Source organism: Miniopterus natalensis, chromosome 3, assembly GCF_054644295.1.
Source record: "Miniopterus natalensis isolate mMinNat1 chromosome 3, mMinNat1.hap1, whole genome shotgun sequence".
Classification (NCBI taxonomy): Eukaryota; Metazoa; Chordata; class Mammalia; order Chiroptera; family Miniopteridae; genus Miniopterus; species Miniopterus natalensis.
Genome location: NC_142083.1, coordinates 27,914,613 through 27,931,772, shown reverse-complemented (window position 1 = coordinate 27,931,772; position 17,160 = coordinate 27,914,613). Strand labels below are relative to the sequence as shown.

The 17,160-nt window shown below is 55.3% G+C and overlaps 1 protein-coding gene across 1 annotated transcript; it reads left to right on the top strand.

The window, feature by feature from the left end:
- The first annotated feature begins 835 nt into the window (after positions 1-835).
- On the top strand, positions 836-14,458 carry SLC6A18 (solute carrier family 6 member 18). The gene is made up of 12 exons (XM_087815359.1): positions 836-995; positions 3,955-4,095; positions 4,646-4,783; positions 5,396-5,577; positions 6,759-6,869; positions 7,760-7,872; positions 8,728-8,856; positions 10,299-10,455; positions 10,913-11,117; positions 11,498-11,657; positions 13,034-13,196; positions 14,267-14,458. The coding sequence occupies exons 1-12, from the start codon at positions 836-838 to the stop codon at positions 14,456-14,458; spliced, it is 1,851 nt and encodes a 616-aa protein (XP_087671485.1).
- The last annotated feature ends 2,702 nt before the right edge of the window (positions 14,459-17,160 follow it).

Genomic DNA, 17,160 nt, shown 5'->3' with positions numbered 1-17,160 from the left:
AATTTGCAGTGTGTGTCGGGGGTCTTCCTGCCCAGGGAGCCCTCAGTGGGAAAGCCTAGCTGAAGTCACCCCATGTCAACACATCACCTCTCCCTCGAGGGAAGGTGTCACATCCCCCCCCAACCCCCCCCCCCCGGTGTACAGTGGGTGTCACCTTGTCCTACCTGCTGCCTGAGGACAGCAGTGGGTGCTGAGGGTGGCAGTAGGTGCTGAGCTTGGAGGGCAGGAAACTGCAGGGCCAAGAGGAGGGAGCCTGTCCCACCCCACCACCACCCCTGACCCCAGAGGTCACCACTGTGTGATTCCATTTATATAGCATTCTTGAAGTGACAACTATAGATTAGAGGTTGCTAGGGGTTAGGGAGAGGGTAGAAATGGAAGGGGTGGGTATGACCATAAAAGGGGACAGGAGGGACCCTCAGGTCCTGAGTGGCATATTGTGATGTTGACGAGATATTTGCAAGACATTGTCATTGGAGGAACTGGGCTCTTGGGCTCTCTGTAGTATTTCTTAGAGGATTATCTCACAATCAAGATATCCAAATGTGCTCCAGTCTTGGGGTCCGAGTGTCCTTGCTGGGAACAGAGGCCATTGTTGGAAATGGTTCATTGGTGGTGGCACCTGCAGGCTGTCAGCTTGGGTCATTTGAGGTGGGGTGGGACTGGAGGGGGCCAGGGAGGGACTGCGTGCCAGAGCCAGGGCCTGGCCTGAGTTACCAATTAACTGTCTCTACGGTTTTCCTTTAAACAACAAAAATACACCTGAAGGGGAGACTGGTTCTCGCTTCAAGTCCCAGCAGAGATTCCAGAGACTCCAGGGTGCCAGAGACCAGCCATGGCGTGTGCTTCGGGACCAGACCCACTGGGGGACAGCAGCAGGGACGACAGGCCCAAGTGGGACAACAAGCTCCAGTATCTCCTGAGCTGCGTGGGGTTTGCCGTGGGCCTGGGCAACATCTGGAGGTTCCCGTATCTGTGCCAGAGCCACGGGGGAGGTGAGCCTATGCTGGGTTGAATCCTCAAACAGAAGGGGAGATGGTCGCACCTCAGACTGGTTTGTCACTGGTTCCCCTGGGTGGGTGCTGTTCCTCCTGGGAATTAGTGATACACCATGGCCCAGGGAGAATCCTGTCCCTCTGGAGTCCAGTCTGAGGGCATCAGAGTTCTTGGGACCCAGGCAAACCCTCCAAACGCTGCTTCTACTCAGCCTTGCCTTGGGGTTGCCCAAGTGCAGACTCTCCAGGCCTTTACTTCCTGAATCTTTGCGCTCTCAGGCTCCTTGCTCCCTTCAAAAGGGCTCTGGCTTTGAGCATCCCTAAGACAGAGGGTCTCCACAGGAGGCCATGGATCCTATGGGGAAATTCAGGCCCATTTGAGTCTTTTTTAAAAAAATTAATTTTTAGAGAAAGGAGTAGGGGGGGAGAGAGTGAGGAGAGAGAGATTTGTTGTTATGCATCATTGGTTGATTCTTGTGTGTGCCCTGACTGGGGATCAAACCCACAACCTTGGCGTATCGGGACGATGCTCTAATCAACTGAGCTACAGGCCGGGGCAGGTAGAGTCATTTATTGGTGGTCAGAGGACATGAACCAAAGCCGTGAGCTGCTTCTTACTCCATGCACTTGTCTGTCTTGGCACAGCTCAGAGAATGTGCATGTCACTTTCCACCCTCAGTGCCGAGGACTTGAGGGCACAGACAGACAGGAACCACCCTTGGCAGCTGTTATGGATCATCTACAGATTTTGTCCCTGGATGTGATGAGCAGAGGACTTCCCAACCTAAGCTCATTCTTCTCAGGTCCCACCCTCTAAGGGCCGTCCTGCCCCAGTGCCATGTCCATTTGCCTTCAAGGCTCCTTCTGCTCCCCTGAGACTTGAGGGCTCCCAGAGAGTCCCTGGCAGTGATCACCTGGCTCTATGAGGTCTCTGGTTGGCAATGTGGGGAGTGTTTCCTTTGGCCAGAGTTGGCCTCTCCTGCCCAGGAAATGAGGGATGAAGGAAAGTCTGTGGGTGGATGAGCTCTCATGCCATGTTTTCTGGTCAGGAGTCACCCTTTCCCTTTTTAAGGGCAAACAGGTGGCTGTGCTGGTGCTGAAAGGTAGGCAGAGGGTAGGGCTGAGTCTCGTCGGGGAAGCAGGGAGGAAGGGCTCTGCGGGGGCTTTGTGGCCCAACCTCCTCAGAGCAGAGCAGACAAAAGCACTGCTTGACACGGCTTCCTGGCTATAAGGACAACTCTTCCCCCTCCTCCTCCCTCTTCTTCAAATGTTTTAATTGATTTTTTAGAGAGAGAGGGGGAGAGAGAGAGAGAAATATCGATGTGAGAGAGACACATCAATTGGTTGCCACCCGCATGCGCCCAAACCAGAGCCAGGGATTGAACCTGCAACCCAGGTATGAGCCCCTGGCACAGTGCAAATGTGCATGACCCTTCAGTGCGTGGGCCAACCACCTAACCACTAAGCCACGCCAGCCAGGGTGGGACACTTCTTTAACCCCCCCCCCCCCGGATTATAAGAAGGTTCATGACACGTAGAAAATTTTGAAAATGCGGACAGAGAGAAGAAAACTCTTCTGTCACTGCTGCCCCCAGAGGTGTCAGAACCTTTATGGGGGTTTGGGGTAAGACAGCGCCTTGAGCCTTGGGTCTCCTGATAATAAGCCTCCCCGAGGCCCTTGGAAAGCTCACAACACCCTGACACAGAGGCAGAAGGCAGCGGTCACTCCCCTGGCCCTCCTGCTACCCTTTGCATCAGGAAAGAGGGAGAAGAGCAGGCTTGACGCAAGGCTGGACATACTGGTAGTTACTAATGTCTAAACGTTCCACCAGCATAACTGGTTACCATGGTCGCTGCTGCTGCTGCCCGAACGGTCCTGGCCGGGAACTAATCTTCCTGAATCCTCGCCACCACAGGCTGTGAGCTGAGGCTGCCTTACCCGGGGGTGGGGTGGGGCTTGGTCCCCCACCACCAAGAGGGCTGGGAGCAGTCCCTGTCACCATGGGAGCCCATGGGCCTTTGTCCCCATTTTGGAAATATTTCTTTAGGATGTATTTGCAGATATGAAAGCACTTGGTGAAATGTCATGAAATATTTAAGTTTCTTTAACACACACTTCTCCTAAAAACGTCCCCCTGATGTGTGTGAAGGCCCTTTGTGTCTCACTTTGACCACCACTGATTATTTTGAAAATGAAATATGGTGATAAGCAGATAATGTGTCACATTTTTTATTTGCACAAGCTCATTACACTGAGGGTGACTATTATTTTCTCTCCCATTCATGATTATTCAGCTTTGTAAACTTACTCTTTAAACATAAGACTTAAGCGGAACTGAGCAGAGCATGTAGAGAATGATAGTGATTCCATCACATAAACACCATTGCTCGCTCTGTGGGGAAGGTCACACCCTCTGCTGGAGACCCCATGCTCCTTCCAACAGCCTGGGGATGTCCACAGGGTCTTGGGGTTCACAGAGCCAGCCTCATCCGCAGGCCTTGCAGGCAGAGGCTGCAGGTCCTGATCGTGCTGGGTACCTGGTTCCGTGGGCTCTGGGAGAGGCCAGGGCCCCAATTAATACCGCTCAGCAACCAGGACCAAGCTTTTTGTTCTGCTCCTTCCACTGCATGGCTAGCAAGAGACAGAGAGACAGGTCCCAGCCCAACTCAGGGCGCAGATGGACAGACGACCTGGGGCATTGACCTTCTCCAGCATTCTGTGTGAATGAGACAGCTCCATGCCCTGGGAGAGCCAGTCACCAGGGGTCACAGGGTCTCAGTAACAACAGAACAGCCCATTTGCTGATGAAACTGCCTCCGAAGCCCTGACTGGTTAGCTGAGGCCAAGTGATTTAAAACAACAGCACTGGGCCTGATGTGCAGTCCATCCCCTCTCAGGGAGGCCCCGGTGTTTGTCCTGCCCATGCGCCATCCTCTGCTGACCACAGCATCTTTGTAGGGGCCTTCCTCATCCCATACTGCATCGCCCTGGCCTTCGAGGGGATCCCACTCTTCCACGTCGAGCTTGCCATCGGCCAGCGCCTGCGCAGAGGCAGCATCGGGGTGTGGAAGGTCATCTCCCCCTACCTGGGCGGAGTCGGTATGCTGCCTTTCTGGGGCCCCTGCCCTGCCCACAGCTGCAGGGGAGGCCCGGGTGGAGGCTGCAGTACCGTGGGCACTGTGGGCTTGCTTGTCGTGCCAGCACGCATTCCTGGCTCGAAACCTGCAGACAAAGGAGGGACCCTGGGTAAAGGTGCAGGGAGACTCAGGCAGCAGTATCCCTATGGGAGCCACCCCTGGTCATGCTCCAAGGAGGCCTCATTCGGTTCCCCTGAGGAAGGACGTACGTGCAGGGTATTGTGTGGAGTGAGCTCAGGGTGCAGGAGGAGGCAAAGGGCTAGCCCCACGGAGCAGCTCAGGCTGCCCCATGTCCTGAGTCCTGCGGTCCTGTGCTTACACTAAGCCAGCATGTCCAGGAGCTCATGGGCATGGGTGAGGGGGGAGATGAACAGGGGGTCATAAAACGATGCGTCATCAGCCAGGAGATTCAGCCAGATGCAGTTAGCGGTGGGGCAGCAGAAATGGCAGAAGGTGAGTCTATAACAGGACAGTCTGTAGCAGGGAGGATGGTGACTGTCGTGCTCTCAAAGGGCTGGGCTGCTTCACCGTGTCCTTCCTGGTCAGTCTCTACTATAATACCGTCCTGACCTGGGTGCTGTGGTACCTCCTCAACTCCTTCCAGAACCCGCTGCCCTGGAGCACTTGCCCGCTGGACCGCAACCAGACAGGTAATGCCAGGGACCAGGGACGTTCACTCTCTGCCTTCAATCGGAGCCCCACATGGTCGCCCTGAAATAGCACAGTTGAAGTCCGACTCTCTTCACCTCGTGTCTCTGTTCACTGCTGGACCCAGGGGCCCACAGACACAGTTCTGCCTGTGGGCCTTGGAGACATGTCGGTGCCCAGCCGTGAGAGGTTAGCCAGGGGAGTGCTGCTTTGACCGAATTAGGCCTTTAGGTCCAGACTTCAGTCTAGTGTTGGATCTGACTAGATCTCGGCGATGTGGGAAACATTCGTTTTCAACAGTTTGCTCATGAAGTTACATTCACTCTCTTTCCCTTCCCACCTCTGGCTGGTAGGAACTTGTGTTTTATCAATTCTGAACAAGGCTGGCCCTGGGTGCCAGGTGGTGAGTCTGGGCCCGGAGGCTCCCTGTGTCTGCCCCATTGGCAGCACTGAACACTCTGGGCAGAGGAGGGCACTGATCCTCCCCAGTGTGCCCAGCACTCCAGCAGCAGCCCCAGGATGGGCTAGGCACAGACTCATTCCTGGGTGGAGGGTTGCAAATCCCAAATCCCGCCTGAGCCCCTTGGCCAGTCTGTGATGAGACCTGGTTTCAGGGTTCGTGGAGGAGTGCCAGGGCAGCAGCGTTGTGAGCTACTTCTGGTACCGGCAGACACTGAACATCGCGGCTGACATCGACCACAGCGGCTCCATCCAGTGGCGGCTGCTGATCTGCTTGGCTGCTTGCTGGGCAATCCTGTACCTGTGTGTCATCAGAGGCATTGAATCCACGGGGAAGGTGAGAGCCTGCGGGGCAGACCCCACTCCCCTGCTCCTCCAGCAGCAGAGGACACCCCCCACCAGTTCCTGTGAGAGTGGGTTTAGAGGCTCTAGGAAGAGGCATGGGGGTAAAGATTATCATGTCTCTGAGGGGAATTAACGCCTCTATCCGTATGCAGTGACTGTCCTTACCCTAGTCACAGTCTTTGTTCTGAATTTGATTAAGATATTAACATAGCCACCCAGTCTTCTTTGACCATGCTGACATTGTATGTTTTTTCCATTCTTCTTAAATAATTTTTTTAATGTGTTTTTATTGATTTCAGGGAAAGGAAGGGAGAGAGGGGAGAGAGAGATTTGGAGAGAGAAACACTGATTGGCTGTCTCCCATAAGGGCCCCAATCGGGAATCGAACTCAAAACCTAGGTATCTGCCGCTCTGACCGGGAATGGAACCAGTGACCTTCTGGTGTACGGGAGGACGCTCTAACCAACTGAGCCACCAGCCAGGGCCATATATATCTTTTAAAATCACTGCTTGTAGTCCAAGCACCTGTAGACCCCATCTCCAGAACCTGGTTGTGTGGCTTTTGCACAGACCCACGTGCGCACTTAGATGTTCCTTAGTGGGCAGGTAGATGTTACAGTTATTCTCACAAGAGGGTTTTTACACATGAAAGGACTGGAATTTCTGAGGGAGATCAGAGCAGCCACGAGGTCCAACAGGCCAGCCAGAGATTCCAGACAGCCCTGTTATGAAATTTCCTAAAAATGCATCCGGTGACCTCCAATGTCAGTCTGTATTTGGGGACTCTGGGAGGCAGTAAGAAAAGAACATCCAATTTAGATTTATTTTGAGTAGATGCCATGTGCATAGATTCCTGCCCAACCCTGACTAGGTGCCATGTGGGAGAGGGTGGGAGACCCCACCACCTGGATGTCAGTGCCCACCTCAGAGGACTCGGGGCACAAACACCTATGTGAGCCCACTTGTGACCAGCACAGTGAGCTCCAAACCCTCCAAGCTTAACCGGAGCCCCCCTGCCCCACTGCCACAGTGCCCTCCGCCCTGACCTGACTGGAATCCCAGATGAATGACCTGACACTGGCCACCGAGGCGTTTCCAGAATGCTTACCTCTCTAAAGATTTTAATGTGGAGCAGATACCATTGAAAAGTCTCATAATCTGGTCTTTTTTAAGGCAATTTACTTCACAGCCTTGTTCCCCTACCTGGTCCTGACCGTCTTCCTTATCAGAGGGCTCACCCTGCCCGGGGCGGCCGAAGGGTTAATCTACCTGTTCACTCCCAACGTAAGTGGACCTCACATGCAAGTCCAGGCACCAGGAGACAAACTAGTAGGGTCACAGCCAGGCTCAGCTCAGCTCATCCCACTCCCTGGCCATGCAGGAGGAAGAGGGGGGAGTGTTGGCCTCAAGGAGGTGGTCAGGGTGGAAGCGAAGGGAGTAGGAGGACGACACGGTTTGGGACACTCAGACTTTGATGCTTGCCAGATGTTGGGGACCAGGGTTCAGGGGGGAGGCTGGCTATGGACCGGGTGTCCTATCCCTAGTGCCCTGGACCTCACATTTCTGAGAGCCTCGTCTAGCTGCATGGCCCCACCAGGCGAAGAGCCACTGGACCACAAGAGCCCACAGCCCTTCTAACCCACTCCATACTCTCCAGATCCTAGCATCTCCTGGGAGATTCTGGGGACTGCATGGCACACCCCAGGCTCCCCAGGCAGTGCCTTTGTGTGGAAGTGTGTTTGCCCAGCCTGCCCTCTAGTTCCTCCTCCCAGCAGCAGAAACACCAGGCACTGTGTGCAGGTGGGCCCCACCCTGGGCAACTTCAAGTCACTCAAATCCACCAGGTCTGAGGGGGCAGATAAACACACCCAGGTTCAAGTTGCCCAGACCAATTTCCCAGCCCTGAGAGGTCTACAGCTAAGTTCTCAGTACTCACATGCTCCACGTGGATGGGAGCTGTGGGTTAGTTGACACGTCGCAAGATGGGAAGCTGAGTTTGCAAACTACCCTTCCAAGCACACTTCCTCAGGCATGGTCAACTGCCCGTGGGGCCTGAGCAGGTGACACCACTCATGACCACTGCCCCAGAGAAAGCCCGGGGAATATTCCAGGGCAGTAGGCGCTGGGGCTGGTGTGGTTTGTCTGTGGTATAAGGTTCTCCCATTTCCCTGCAGATGCAGACTCTCCAGAGCCCCCGGGTGTGGCTGGATGCAGCCACCCAGATATTCTTCTCTCTGTCTTTGGGCTTTGGAGGACACATTGCGTTAGCAAGTTACAACCCACCCAGGTAAGGTGGGGCTCAGGGTGGGTTCCTTCTAGTCGAGGTGCCGGGCCTGCCCCCATGTTCACATGGCATGTCTTTATGGGACTTCCTGCCTGGGACAGAGGGCAACCTAATATGAACTTGGGCTAAGACCAGATTCTGGGGATTCCAGCAATTACTGAGTCATCTCCTGAGGGCTGGAGGTCAGGCCTCCACAGCAGCCTCCTGCACGTTCCAGGGCCACTCCTGGAACAGAGCCCAGATAACTGAGCCCAGGAGCAAGGCCATAACTGGGGCGGATACCAATCAACATGAACCACATGTGTGGCGCATGAGGGCGTGGAGCAGAAATGCCACGTGTGTCACCTCTGTAATCAACTAAAGGAGACTCAGGGCACCACTCTGCAAGGAGCCGCAATCACCATTTATGAGAACTGGTACCCTCATAACCACCACGGCATTGTAACCTATACAGTGAGAGGTCCTGTGACACCTGTAAACCTCATTCCTTATGGTGTCAGTATTTCTACCCCTCAAAATGGGCAGAGACAGGAGGCGGAGGGAGAGAAGGCCAGCTGGGCCCTGGGCTGTGTTGGCAAGTTACTGTCTCACCTCTCACCCTCAGTAGCTCATGTGCAGTTAACCCACCTCTGCAGCCTGGAGCTGGAATCAACAGGAGGGGCTGGTGAGGAGGGGGTGGGCGGGGAGGTGCCAAGGCTGCCTGAGACCACCAGGAACAGCACAGTGTTTCTGGGCCATGCACAAGTGGCCCCAGGTACAGAGTGGGGGGTGTCCAGATGGGGGTGCTGAGGCAGCAGGCCCTCCAAGTTTCCTCCCTGAGGGCCCTAACCATAGCAATGTACCACTACGTCTGCTCAGGAACAACTGTGAGAAGGACGCAGTTATCATCGCCCTGGTCAACAGCATGACCTCCCTCTATGCCTCCATTGCTGTCTTCTCTGTCCTGGGGTTCAAGGCGGCCAATGACTATGGACACTGCTTGGACAGGTGAGCACAGTGTCCTGGGGCTACCAGATGGGGCCTACTGCACTGAGGGCCCCACTCAATGACCTTCTATTTCGTTAGGGCAGGAGGGCAGAGAGTGTCCCCCAAAGGGTGCATTCACCTGGAACCTAGAACCTGACCTGATTTGAAAATAGGGTCTTTGCAGATAGTGCTGGTCAAGATGAGTTCATACTGAATAGAGGGCCCCAAATTCATGAGAGTGTCCTTATATGAGACAGAAAGTGATACACAGACACACAGGGAGAGGCCATATGATGACAGAGGCAGAGGCTGGAGTGACACAGCCACAAGCCTGGGAAGCCCTAGCACACCAGGAGCTGGAAAGGCAGAAAGGACCCCTTTGATAGCCCCCAGGAGGTGATCCGGCCATGTCCACAGTGCTGTCGTGACACCTGTTCTAATGTGCCGAGTCGAGCCCGCAGAGGGAGGAAGAGGACTGGGGTTGCTCCCAGGATGAGGTGGAATGTTCAGGAGGGACAGTGGGCCTGTGTCCTGGTGAGCAGAGTAATTCCTACTTGGCTCTTCTAGCCGCTTGCACTGAGAGGCACAGAGATGCCTGGTGAACACAAATTGTTGATCCATTAACTGTGCTAGAAGTCAGCCCGACCAGCTTCCTGGGCGGCGTGTCCTGATCTCACTGCTTTTAGGGATAGCATGTCTGCATCATACTTGGGGGACATTTTAAATGGCAAAATCACCACCAAAAGGCACAAAAATTGTAAAAAACATGGCTCTAACTGGGCTGTAAGAAAGACATTGTCCATAGTAGAGATGAAACAAGAAGGCAGTGAGTGGCCTGGCCGTTCTCGGTGGGATGTGCCACTTTGGACATGTCCTCAAATAACTGCAGAAGGGCCACGGGTGTTGATTTTGAGGTTACAAATAACTTTAGCAAGTAGACAAACTTGCAAATACAGAAACATCTGCGATATTAGTTTGAGTCTGGAACCCTGGAGATGGAGTGAAGGTCTGACAGGCTGGAGGAGCAGAGCTTGGGCCCACCCTTCCTGGAGTCTTTGGGGACCGTTGTGCCCAGTGTCGATCGGGGACCCACAGGTCAAGGAGACAAGGGAGCTGCCACCACCCAGGCTCAGTTGTACCTTACAGGGGAGTGCCCTTCAGGTCTGGGGCTGAGAATAATCTTCCCACAGTGCACATCAAGTAAATAAGCACCCCGTCTGCCCCCCGTGCCTGCCCCCCCAGGTATCCTTGAGACCTTGCCAGTCCCCAAGGGACGGACCCCCGCTGGTATCACTGTGGTCCTTTCTGGGCATTTCTGGCAGTGTTTGCCGTGGGAGCCAGGTGCCCGCCTTGCGCTTCCTCGGCCTCTCTGTCCCTGCAGGAACATCCTCAGCCTCACCAACGAGTTTGATTTCCCTGCAGGAACATCCTCAGCCTCACCAACGAGTTTGATTTCCCTGCAGGAACATCCTCAGCCTCACCAACGAGTTTGATTTCCCTGACCAGAGCATCTCCAGGGACGACTATGCTGCTGTCCTCACACACCTGAATGCCACCCAGCCCAAGAGGGTGGCTGGGCTGCACCTGGAGTCCTGCCATCTGCAAGACTTTCTGGATAAGGTACTGAGGGGGCTGGGCCTTGCTGTAGACAACTGACCAGGGCAGAGGTTGTCACTGGCTGTGGCGGAAGCTGAGCAGCTGCACACAGGGCCAGCTGACCCTCGGGGACCAGTGCAGTAGGCTGGGATGGGCAGTCAGGAGGCAGGTCCTCAGGGAAGCCATCTGGTGGGTGCCTGAGCCCAAGGGCCAGGGGTCCCACCTCACATGTCTCCTGCAGGGTGTTAAAGGTAAGAAGTTTTCTTTCACTCAGAGATGCACCTGTGTCGTCCCTGCACAGCCCCGATAGAGCAGGACCACCACCTTGGCCCCAGTGCCAGGAGGGGTGTTGGTGCACACATGTCTCACAGCGCAGGACATGCTGGTGCGTGTGTCCGAGTAAGAGAGGTGTCAGTGTGTGTGTCACAGCTTGGGAGCCCCATGCACATGTGTCCCTGTGTGGGCTGTGGGTGTCTTGCAGAGCGCCTCGGGCACGGGCCTGGCCTTCATTGTCTTCACGGAGGCCATCCTGCACATGCCGGGAGCACCCGTGTGGGCCGTGTTCTTCTTTGCAATGCTGTTCACGTTGGGGCTATCATCCATGTTCGGGAACCTGGAGGGTATCATCACGCCACTCCTAGATATGGGGGTCCTGCCAAGATGGGTCCCCAAGGAGGTGCTGACTGGTGAGTGTCCTTGCTGTCCTCCTGCCTCCCAGCTCTCGTTCCACTCCTACATGCTGTCCAGACACCCTCCTCCATGAGGGCTCAAGGGCTGTGTCACAGTCCCCGTGGAGGGCTCAGTCAGCCTTGTCACTTCTTAGGGCTGGTCCCAGTGGCCCTGTGCTGACTCGATCCCCCATGGGCCATAATGGGAGAGCAGAGGGTCAGCGGGACAGGGACAGGGATCGCTCTCACACTGCCCACTGAGGGCAATCCCAGCGTCCTCCTGTCCTCTGGGCACAGCTCAGGAATTGGTGGGGACAAGCAGACAGGAGAGAAGGAGCAAGGAACTGGGCGGGCAGCAGCCAGGGCGACTTGCCCACACGTGAGTGTCCGCCCTGCAGGGGCAGTCTGCCTGGTCTGCTTCCTCACGGCAACGTGCTTCACGCTGCAGTCTGGGAACTACTGGCTTGAGATTTTCGACAACTACGCCGCCTCCCTAAACCTGATCATCTTCGCCTTCTTCGAGGTGGTCGGCATCATCTACGTTTACGGGATGGAACAGTGAGTTCCGCTTCCCTCGGCATCCGCTGGGGCTGGGGTCCTGGCCCTCTGTCCCAGCATCCCTCGTATACAATTCTGGGCATTGTGGCAGCCAGCCTCCAGGGCAGCTACAGGGATGGGACAGAGTCATCTGAGGCCCCTCCCAAAACATACCCAAGGGTGGCTCCCAGGGTCCACAGAAGCCCCCACAGGACCAGCCCACCTGGCTGTGCCAGCCTCCCAGCCTGTGGGGAGACAAGTAACAAAATAGCTAGTCTCCAGCCACATGGGGAAGGCTCCTCAAGTACAAGGATAGGTAGACACTAGGGCAGTGGGAGGTCTGCCCTGCCTGGATGTCCTCTTGGAGGCTTCCAAGAAGGCTCAGCACTGGTCCTGCCCATCCTCACCTGGCTCAGGTTTGCTACACACTTGTCACTCACACCTGCATTCACACCTGTTACTTACACCTGTCACACACACACTCAGACCTGCACTCACACAGGCCACTCCTGACCACAGCCTTGCCTGAGTGGCCCTAGAGGTTGGTGCTCTCTGTCCTTGGTTCCAAGGCATACTGGAAGTCACCAAATCCAAGGCATTCACCCCCTGGGCCAGCATGCTTGCCCCAAGGTGAGACACTGCCCACCTGGAGAGATGGAAGTGAGAAGCAGCTGTCTGGGGGGGCCTGACCTGGTAATGTGGGACAAAGAGTGAGCCCTGGACTTCAACCAGCTGTGTGGTCTCAGGAGACACTCAGGAACCACCTGGAGTGGAGCTGGGGTGGAGGAAGCAAGCAGAGGAAGGGCCACAATGTGGGTATTGCCTTTCCAATGGCTCCTAGATGCAGCTGCTGCACATTCTGGGTCAACTCTGTCCTAGCCCCTGAGGCCAGGGTGGCTCTCACGTGGCTTCTCCACCCTGGGCACTGAGAGCGACAGGTCAGGCACCAGCTTCCTTCTCACAGCTGGGCTAGCAGGGGCTTTGCTGCTGCTCACCCAGCCGTTGAGCCTCCCAGGGGAGAAACCCACAGTTCCTGTCCAGAGGCACCTCACCAGGGGCCAGGCTGGGTGCTGGGCTGACCTCCTCCTTGCTGTCCAGCTCAGGACAGGAGCCCCTGAAGCACTCCCTGCCCAGCCTCTTCCTCAGCTGGACTGATCGGCTCTCTTGGGCCTTTTCCACGTATCTAAGGGAGGTTGAGTCCTCATGGGGATCTGAGAGGGTTGCCCGTAGGTGGCTGCTCAGGCATGCATGAGGGCAAAGGATAAAGTAGAGGTGGGAGGGGATAGCCCCCACAGTTCCCATCTTGGTGGCAATGGATGAAGCTGCTGGTTGAGTTTGTGGACTCGCAGACATGGGGACAGCTGGGAGAACCTAAGCCCAATGTCTCTCTCTGGCAGGTTCTGTGACGACATAGAATGGATGACCGGGAGGCGGCCTGGCCTCTACTGGCGGGTAACCTGGAAGGTCGTCAGCCCCTTGCTGCTGTTGACTATCTTCGTGGCTTACATTTTCTTCCTGGCCCGGACAACGCTGAGCTATAGGGCCTGGGACCCCCAATACGTAGGTCCTTCTGATGGGGACCCAGGGGTCCTGGGATCTATCTCGGGCCTGGCCTGGCCTGGCTCTGGTGCCATCCAGGGCCCAGATTACATTCATGGTGGACATGTGTACCCTAAAGGACATTTGTACCCATGCGGGCTGCCTTTTCTAAGTGACCCAAGGTCATGGGACCTCTAGAGTACCCTGGAGCATCAGAGGTGACTCTGGCAGCCCAGACAACCTTGGCCAATGGCAGGAGGACTGGAGCAGTTTCCAGACTCTGGTGACATCACAGGTCCCTGTAGCTCCACACACAGAGGTGTGGCCTCCAGCCACACTTCCCAAGTGCTGTGCGAACAGGCACCACACACTGCCTGCTCCTGGTCTGAGATGGGAGAAGATAAAATGCAAGTGGCATGTGTCATTGAACTGCCACCAAGCTGAGCCATGTGGCCCGACTGACCTGCCACCCCGTCTGGTGGTTCTGAACCTCGCTGTGCCCCTTGTGGGGAGGGAGGAAGTAATTCCATTCCAAATTCTCCTTAGAAAGGGGAGCTGCCCAAGACACCAAGGGCAGGAGAAGGAGAAATGGTGCTATGCTTCTCCAGGAATTTTCGTGAATATTATTCTATTAGATTCAAAAGGGCCTGAAGTTGTCACGTTCTCCAATAGAGGGGAGAAAAGGGGACCACAGGGCCTAATGATGCTCAATGGGTCAGGCTGAGGGAACCTTCAGATTGTGGGTCCCCTTGGGGTGGTCAGGGCGGCTCTTTTCAGAACATAGCCCCCTGGGTTCCAGGTCTGTCTCTCAGACTCAGTCTCCACAAGAGACTTGGCCCACGTCCTGTCTTGACTTCAGTCCCCTGTGCCCCCATCGCTGAGGGAGCAGCCCCTGGCCCTGTGCCTTTTCCATTCATCCACCTGGAATAAACCAGCCTGCTGCTTCATTTCAGGAAGAGATGGGGTGAAGCTGCCCACACAAACCACATTCACTTGACTGAGGGTCAGCCTCGCTCTGGCTGGGGTGGTGGTTCAGGGGTAACCCTGTCCCCTTCCTCAGATGCTCACCCTGTGGCCTCGTGTCTCTGCAGGAGCGGTTCCCTTCGAGGCAGGAGAAGTCTTACCCAGGTTGGGTGCAGGCCGTCTGTGGGCTCCTGTCCTTCTTGCCTGCACTATGTGTCCCGGGGGTCGCGCTGGCCCAGCTGCTCGCCTGGCGCAGACAGAAGCAGGAGCACGTGCAGCAGGACATGCACCTAAAGCTGCAGGACAACGTGGTCTGCTGAGGGCAGGGAGGGCCCAGCCTGTATGCCCCTCACTCACAGATCTCCCAACCCCCATTATACTCACCCTGAACCGAGACCTGTGGTTGTTGCTTCCAGACACTCTTACTCCCTCTGACCCTGCTCAGTGCGTAGCCCAGCTTTGACATCACAGTCCATGCTGTTCTTCAAACGCGAGAAAGCCTGGCATCTGGGTCCTGGGGCCCTGCAGCCTGGGGTCTTGCACAGCACCATCTGGGTGGTCATAGGCTTCGCAGGGCAAATCCATGAGTAAAATGGAAAGGGGTCCTGCTGCCAAGCAGGCCAGCAGAGAGGTCTCTGAGGAAGCCACATCCACACCCTTTGCAGTGGGGTCTTGCACCACAGTTGTGGGAATTGCAGGGCTGATCTCTAAGAAGAAGTGAATGAGCCCTTGGCCCACAGCAACCCTTGTACCTAGAACACTCAGATCATGAGGAGGGTCTGTTAAGACCATGTAGGTGAAGGGACACCTCACAGGCAGTAGGAGCACAGGTTTGTCTCAGGTGAGGTGGGAAGCCTGATATGAGAATTGTCCCAGGGAAACCATGGCCATCCCAGGACCCAAAGACGGGTCCTCCTCAAGGGAGGAGTGAGCCTGGCCAGGGACCTGGGGGCTGTCTGGCTTCTCCTGAGGTTTTATAGAAACACTGCCTTTTGTTCTTTTAAAACTTTCTCAAAGACTTAAATGTGTGCCAAGAAGGTATGACAAGGCCAATTATCATTCAGGTTCCTACTGCCTCCAGGGGAGCGACATCAGCAATGGCCAGTGAGTCTTTCTCATGTGGTGTTTCTCTGACACGCTGTCTCTTCAGCCTTTTAGGGGCCCTGTGATCACACTGGTTCTCCCAGATAATTCAGAATCATCTCCCATTTCAGTCAGCTGATTAGTTGCCTAATATTCCTTGTAGGTTTCAGAATTACATGTGTGGGATCCTTTGGAGGTCATTACTGTGCTTCTAACAGCACCTGGGGATTCTGAGCCCACCCAGGTTTGGGAGCCCTTTACAGTGTCCTTCATAGCCAGGTGTGAGCATGGGCAAGGGAGGGGCAGGGTTGTGGGACTGGGGGGATGACCACTTAGCCCTTCGGGAGTACTGGAGGCATCATCTGCTTTCACTCTCGCTTTCTTGTTGCTCCTTTTCATGCCTTGACTCTACTTGCTCCACACACATCTGTGGGATGCAGGAGCAAATGGGCTCCTGTTCATGCAGTTTAGATCTAGGGAAGACCAAAAATTAACAATGTTTTTTCCTTCACTTTTAAAATTTTATTTCCACATTTCACCCTGAGCTTTGGCAGACTGCACAGTGGTTTTGAAAGAGATAAATCAGAAATTCTTAGTGAGTGAAGCCTGACCAAAGCATGCACCCTTCTCAAGGGATTAACACTTGGGTAAAGATGCGTGACCCTGAGTAAACTGCCATGAACAGATTTCCTAGAGAACAAGATTCTGGATCTTCTAGGATAACAAAGCCATAGCTGACCTCGTGGGTTCAGTTTGCTACAGAAATGCCCAGGGTTCCGTGAGCCCATGGTGGCAAGGGTGGGTCAGCTCAGGGGCCTGCGGTGGAGCTCCAGTTGTGTCCTGTCCTACCTGCCCTGGGTGTCCTTCACTTTGGGCAGCAGGTCAGTCCTCCCCCATTTACGATAGCGAGAGCATTGCAGGCCAACGTTCAGGGTGGGACTCAACCTCTCACTGCTCATTTCTCCTGGGCATTTACAATGCACTTGGTGGACTTGGCTCAGCCATAAATGCATAGCCTGGTTACTTGAACACTCTCCACAGTAGCAGTAAACAAGGCAATATCCATAAACTTTGAACGCAGCACATGCTCAACCCCCTCCAAAGTACACTCAATGGCACCTGTCACGTTTTGTGGCCCCATCAGGGTCGTCCGGAAGGAAACCTCGAAATTGCTCACCACTCCACCCCAGGGAGAAGGGCAGAGCGTCATATCCCTTGGTAGGGACTCTTTCTTCTGATGATGCTCCTTTGAGCTGTCCTGCCCCGTTGTTCTTGGTGCAATCCTTCCAGTGGTCTGTTCAAGGACATTTGTCCAGTGCCCTGCATAGCCCACCAGTGCACAGCATACCCTCCACAGTGGTCCCAACAGACGTGTTGTTGGTCTCCCACTTGAGGGGTCATTCTCACAAAGATGAAGGCTTAACTCCGGCTTCCTGTTCTGATGACACCTGCAGCTCCGTGGATAAGTCCTTCTCACTGGGGCTCCTTACAGGGACCGGAGGCCAGGGTGGACCCAAAAGGTGGGGATTTGATCAGGGACATGGGGAGTGGGATGCAGGCTCTGGTGAAGCTACTGTGAGGATGGCCCCTCCTCCCCATCACCAAGGCCCCAGACCACCCACTCTCATACAAGCCCCTCCAGACTCCCAGTGACCTCTCCCAGGCGGCCTCTCCCATGCCCCCATAACCTCACCCTCCACGCACCTCTAAACTCCTGACCATGGAATGAGTGGAGCTGCTGTCTGCTCCCTAGGCCACTGCATAGGAGAGCCCCAAGTCCAGCCCCCAAACCTCCCAGTGCCCCCAGCAGTTCTGTGTGGGGCCCCACCCTGCCAGCCAGCCAGCAGCATCAAGAACTTGTTAAAAGTGCAAACTCCCAGGTCACACCCCAGACCTGCTAAACTGAAACTTGGGGGGACCTAACCTCAAGTTAAGTGTA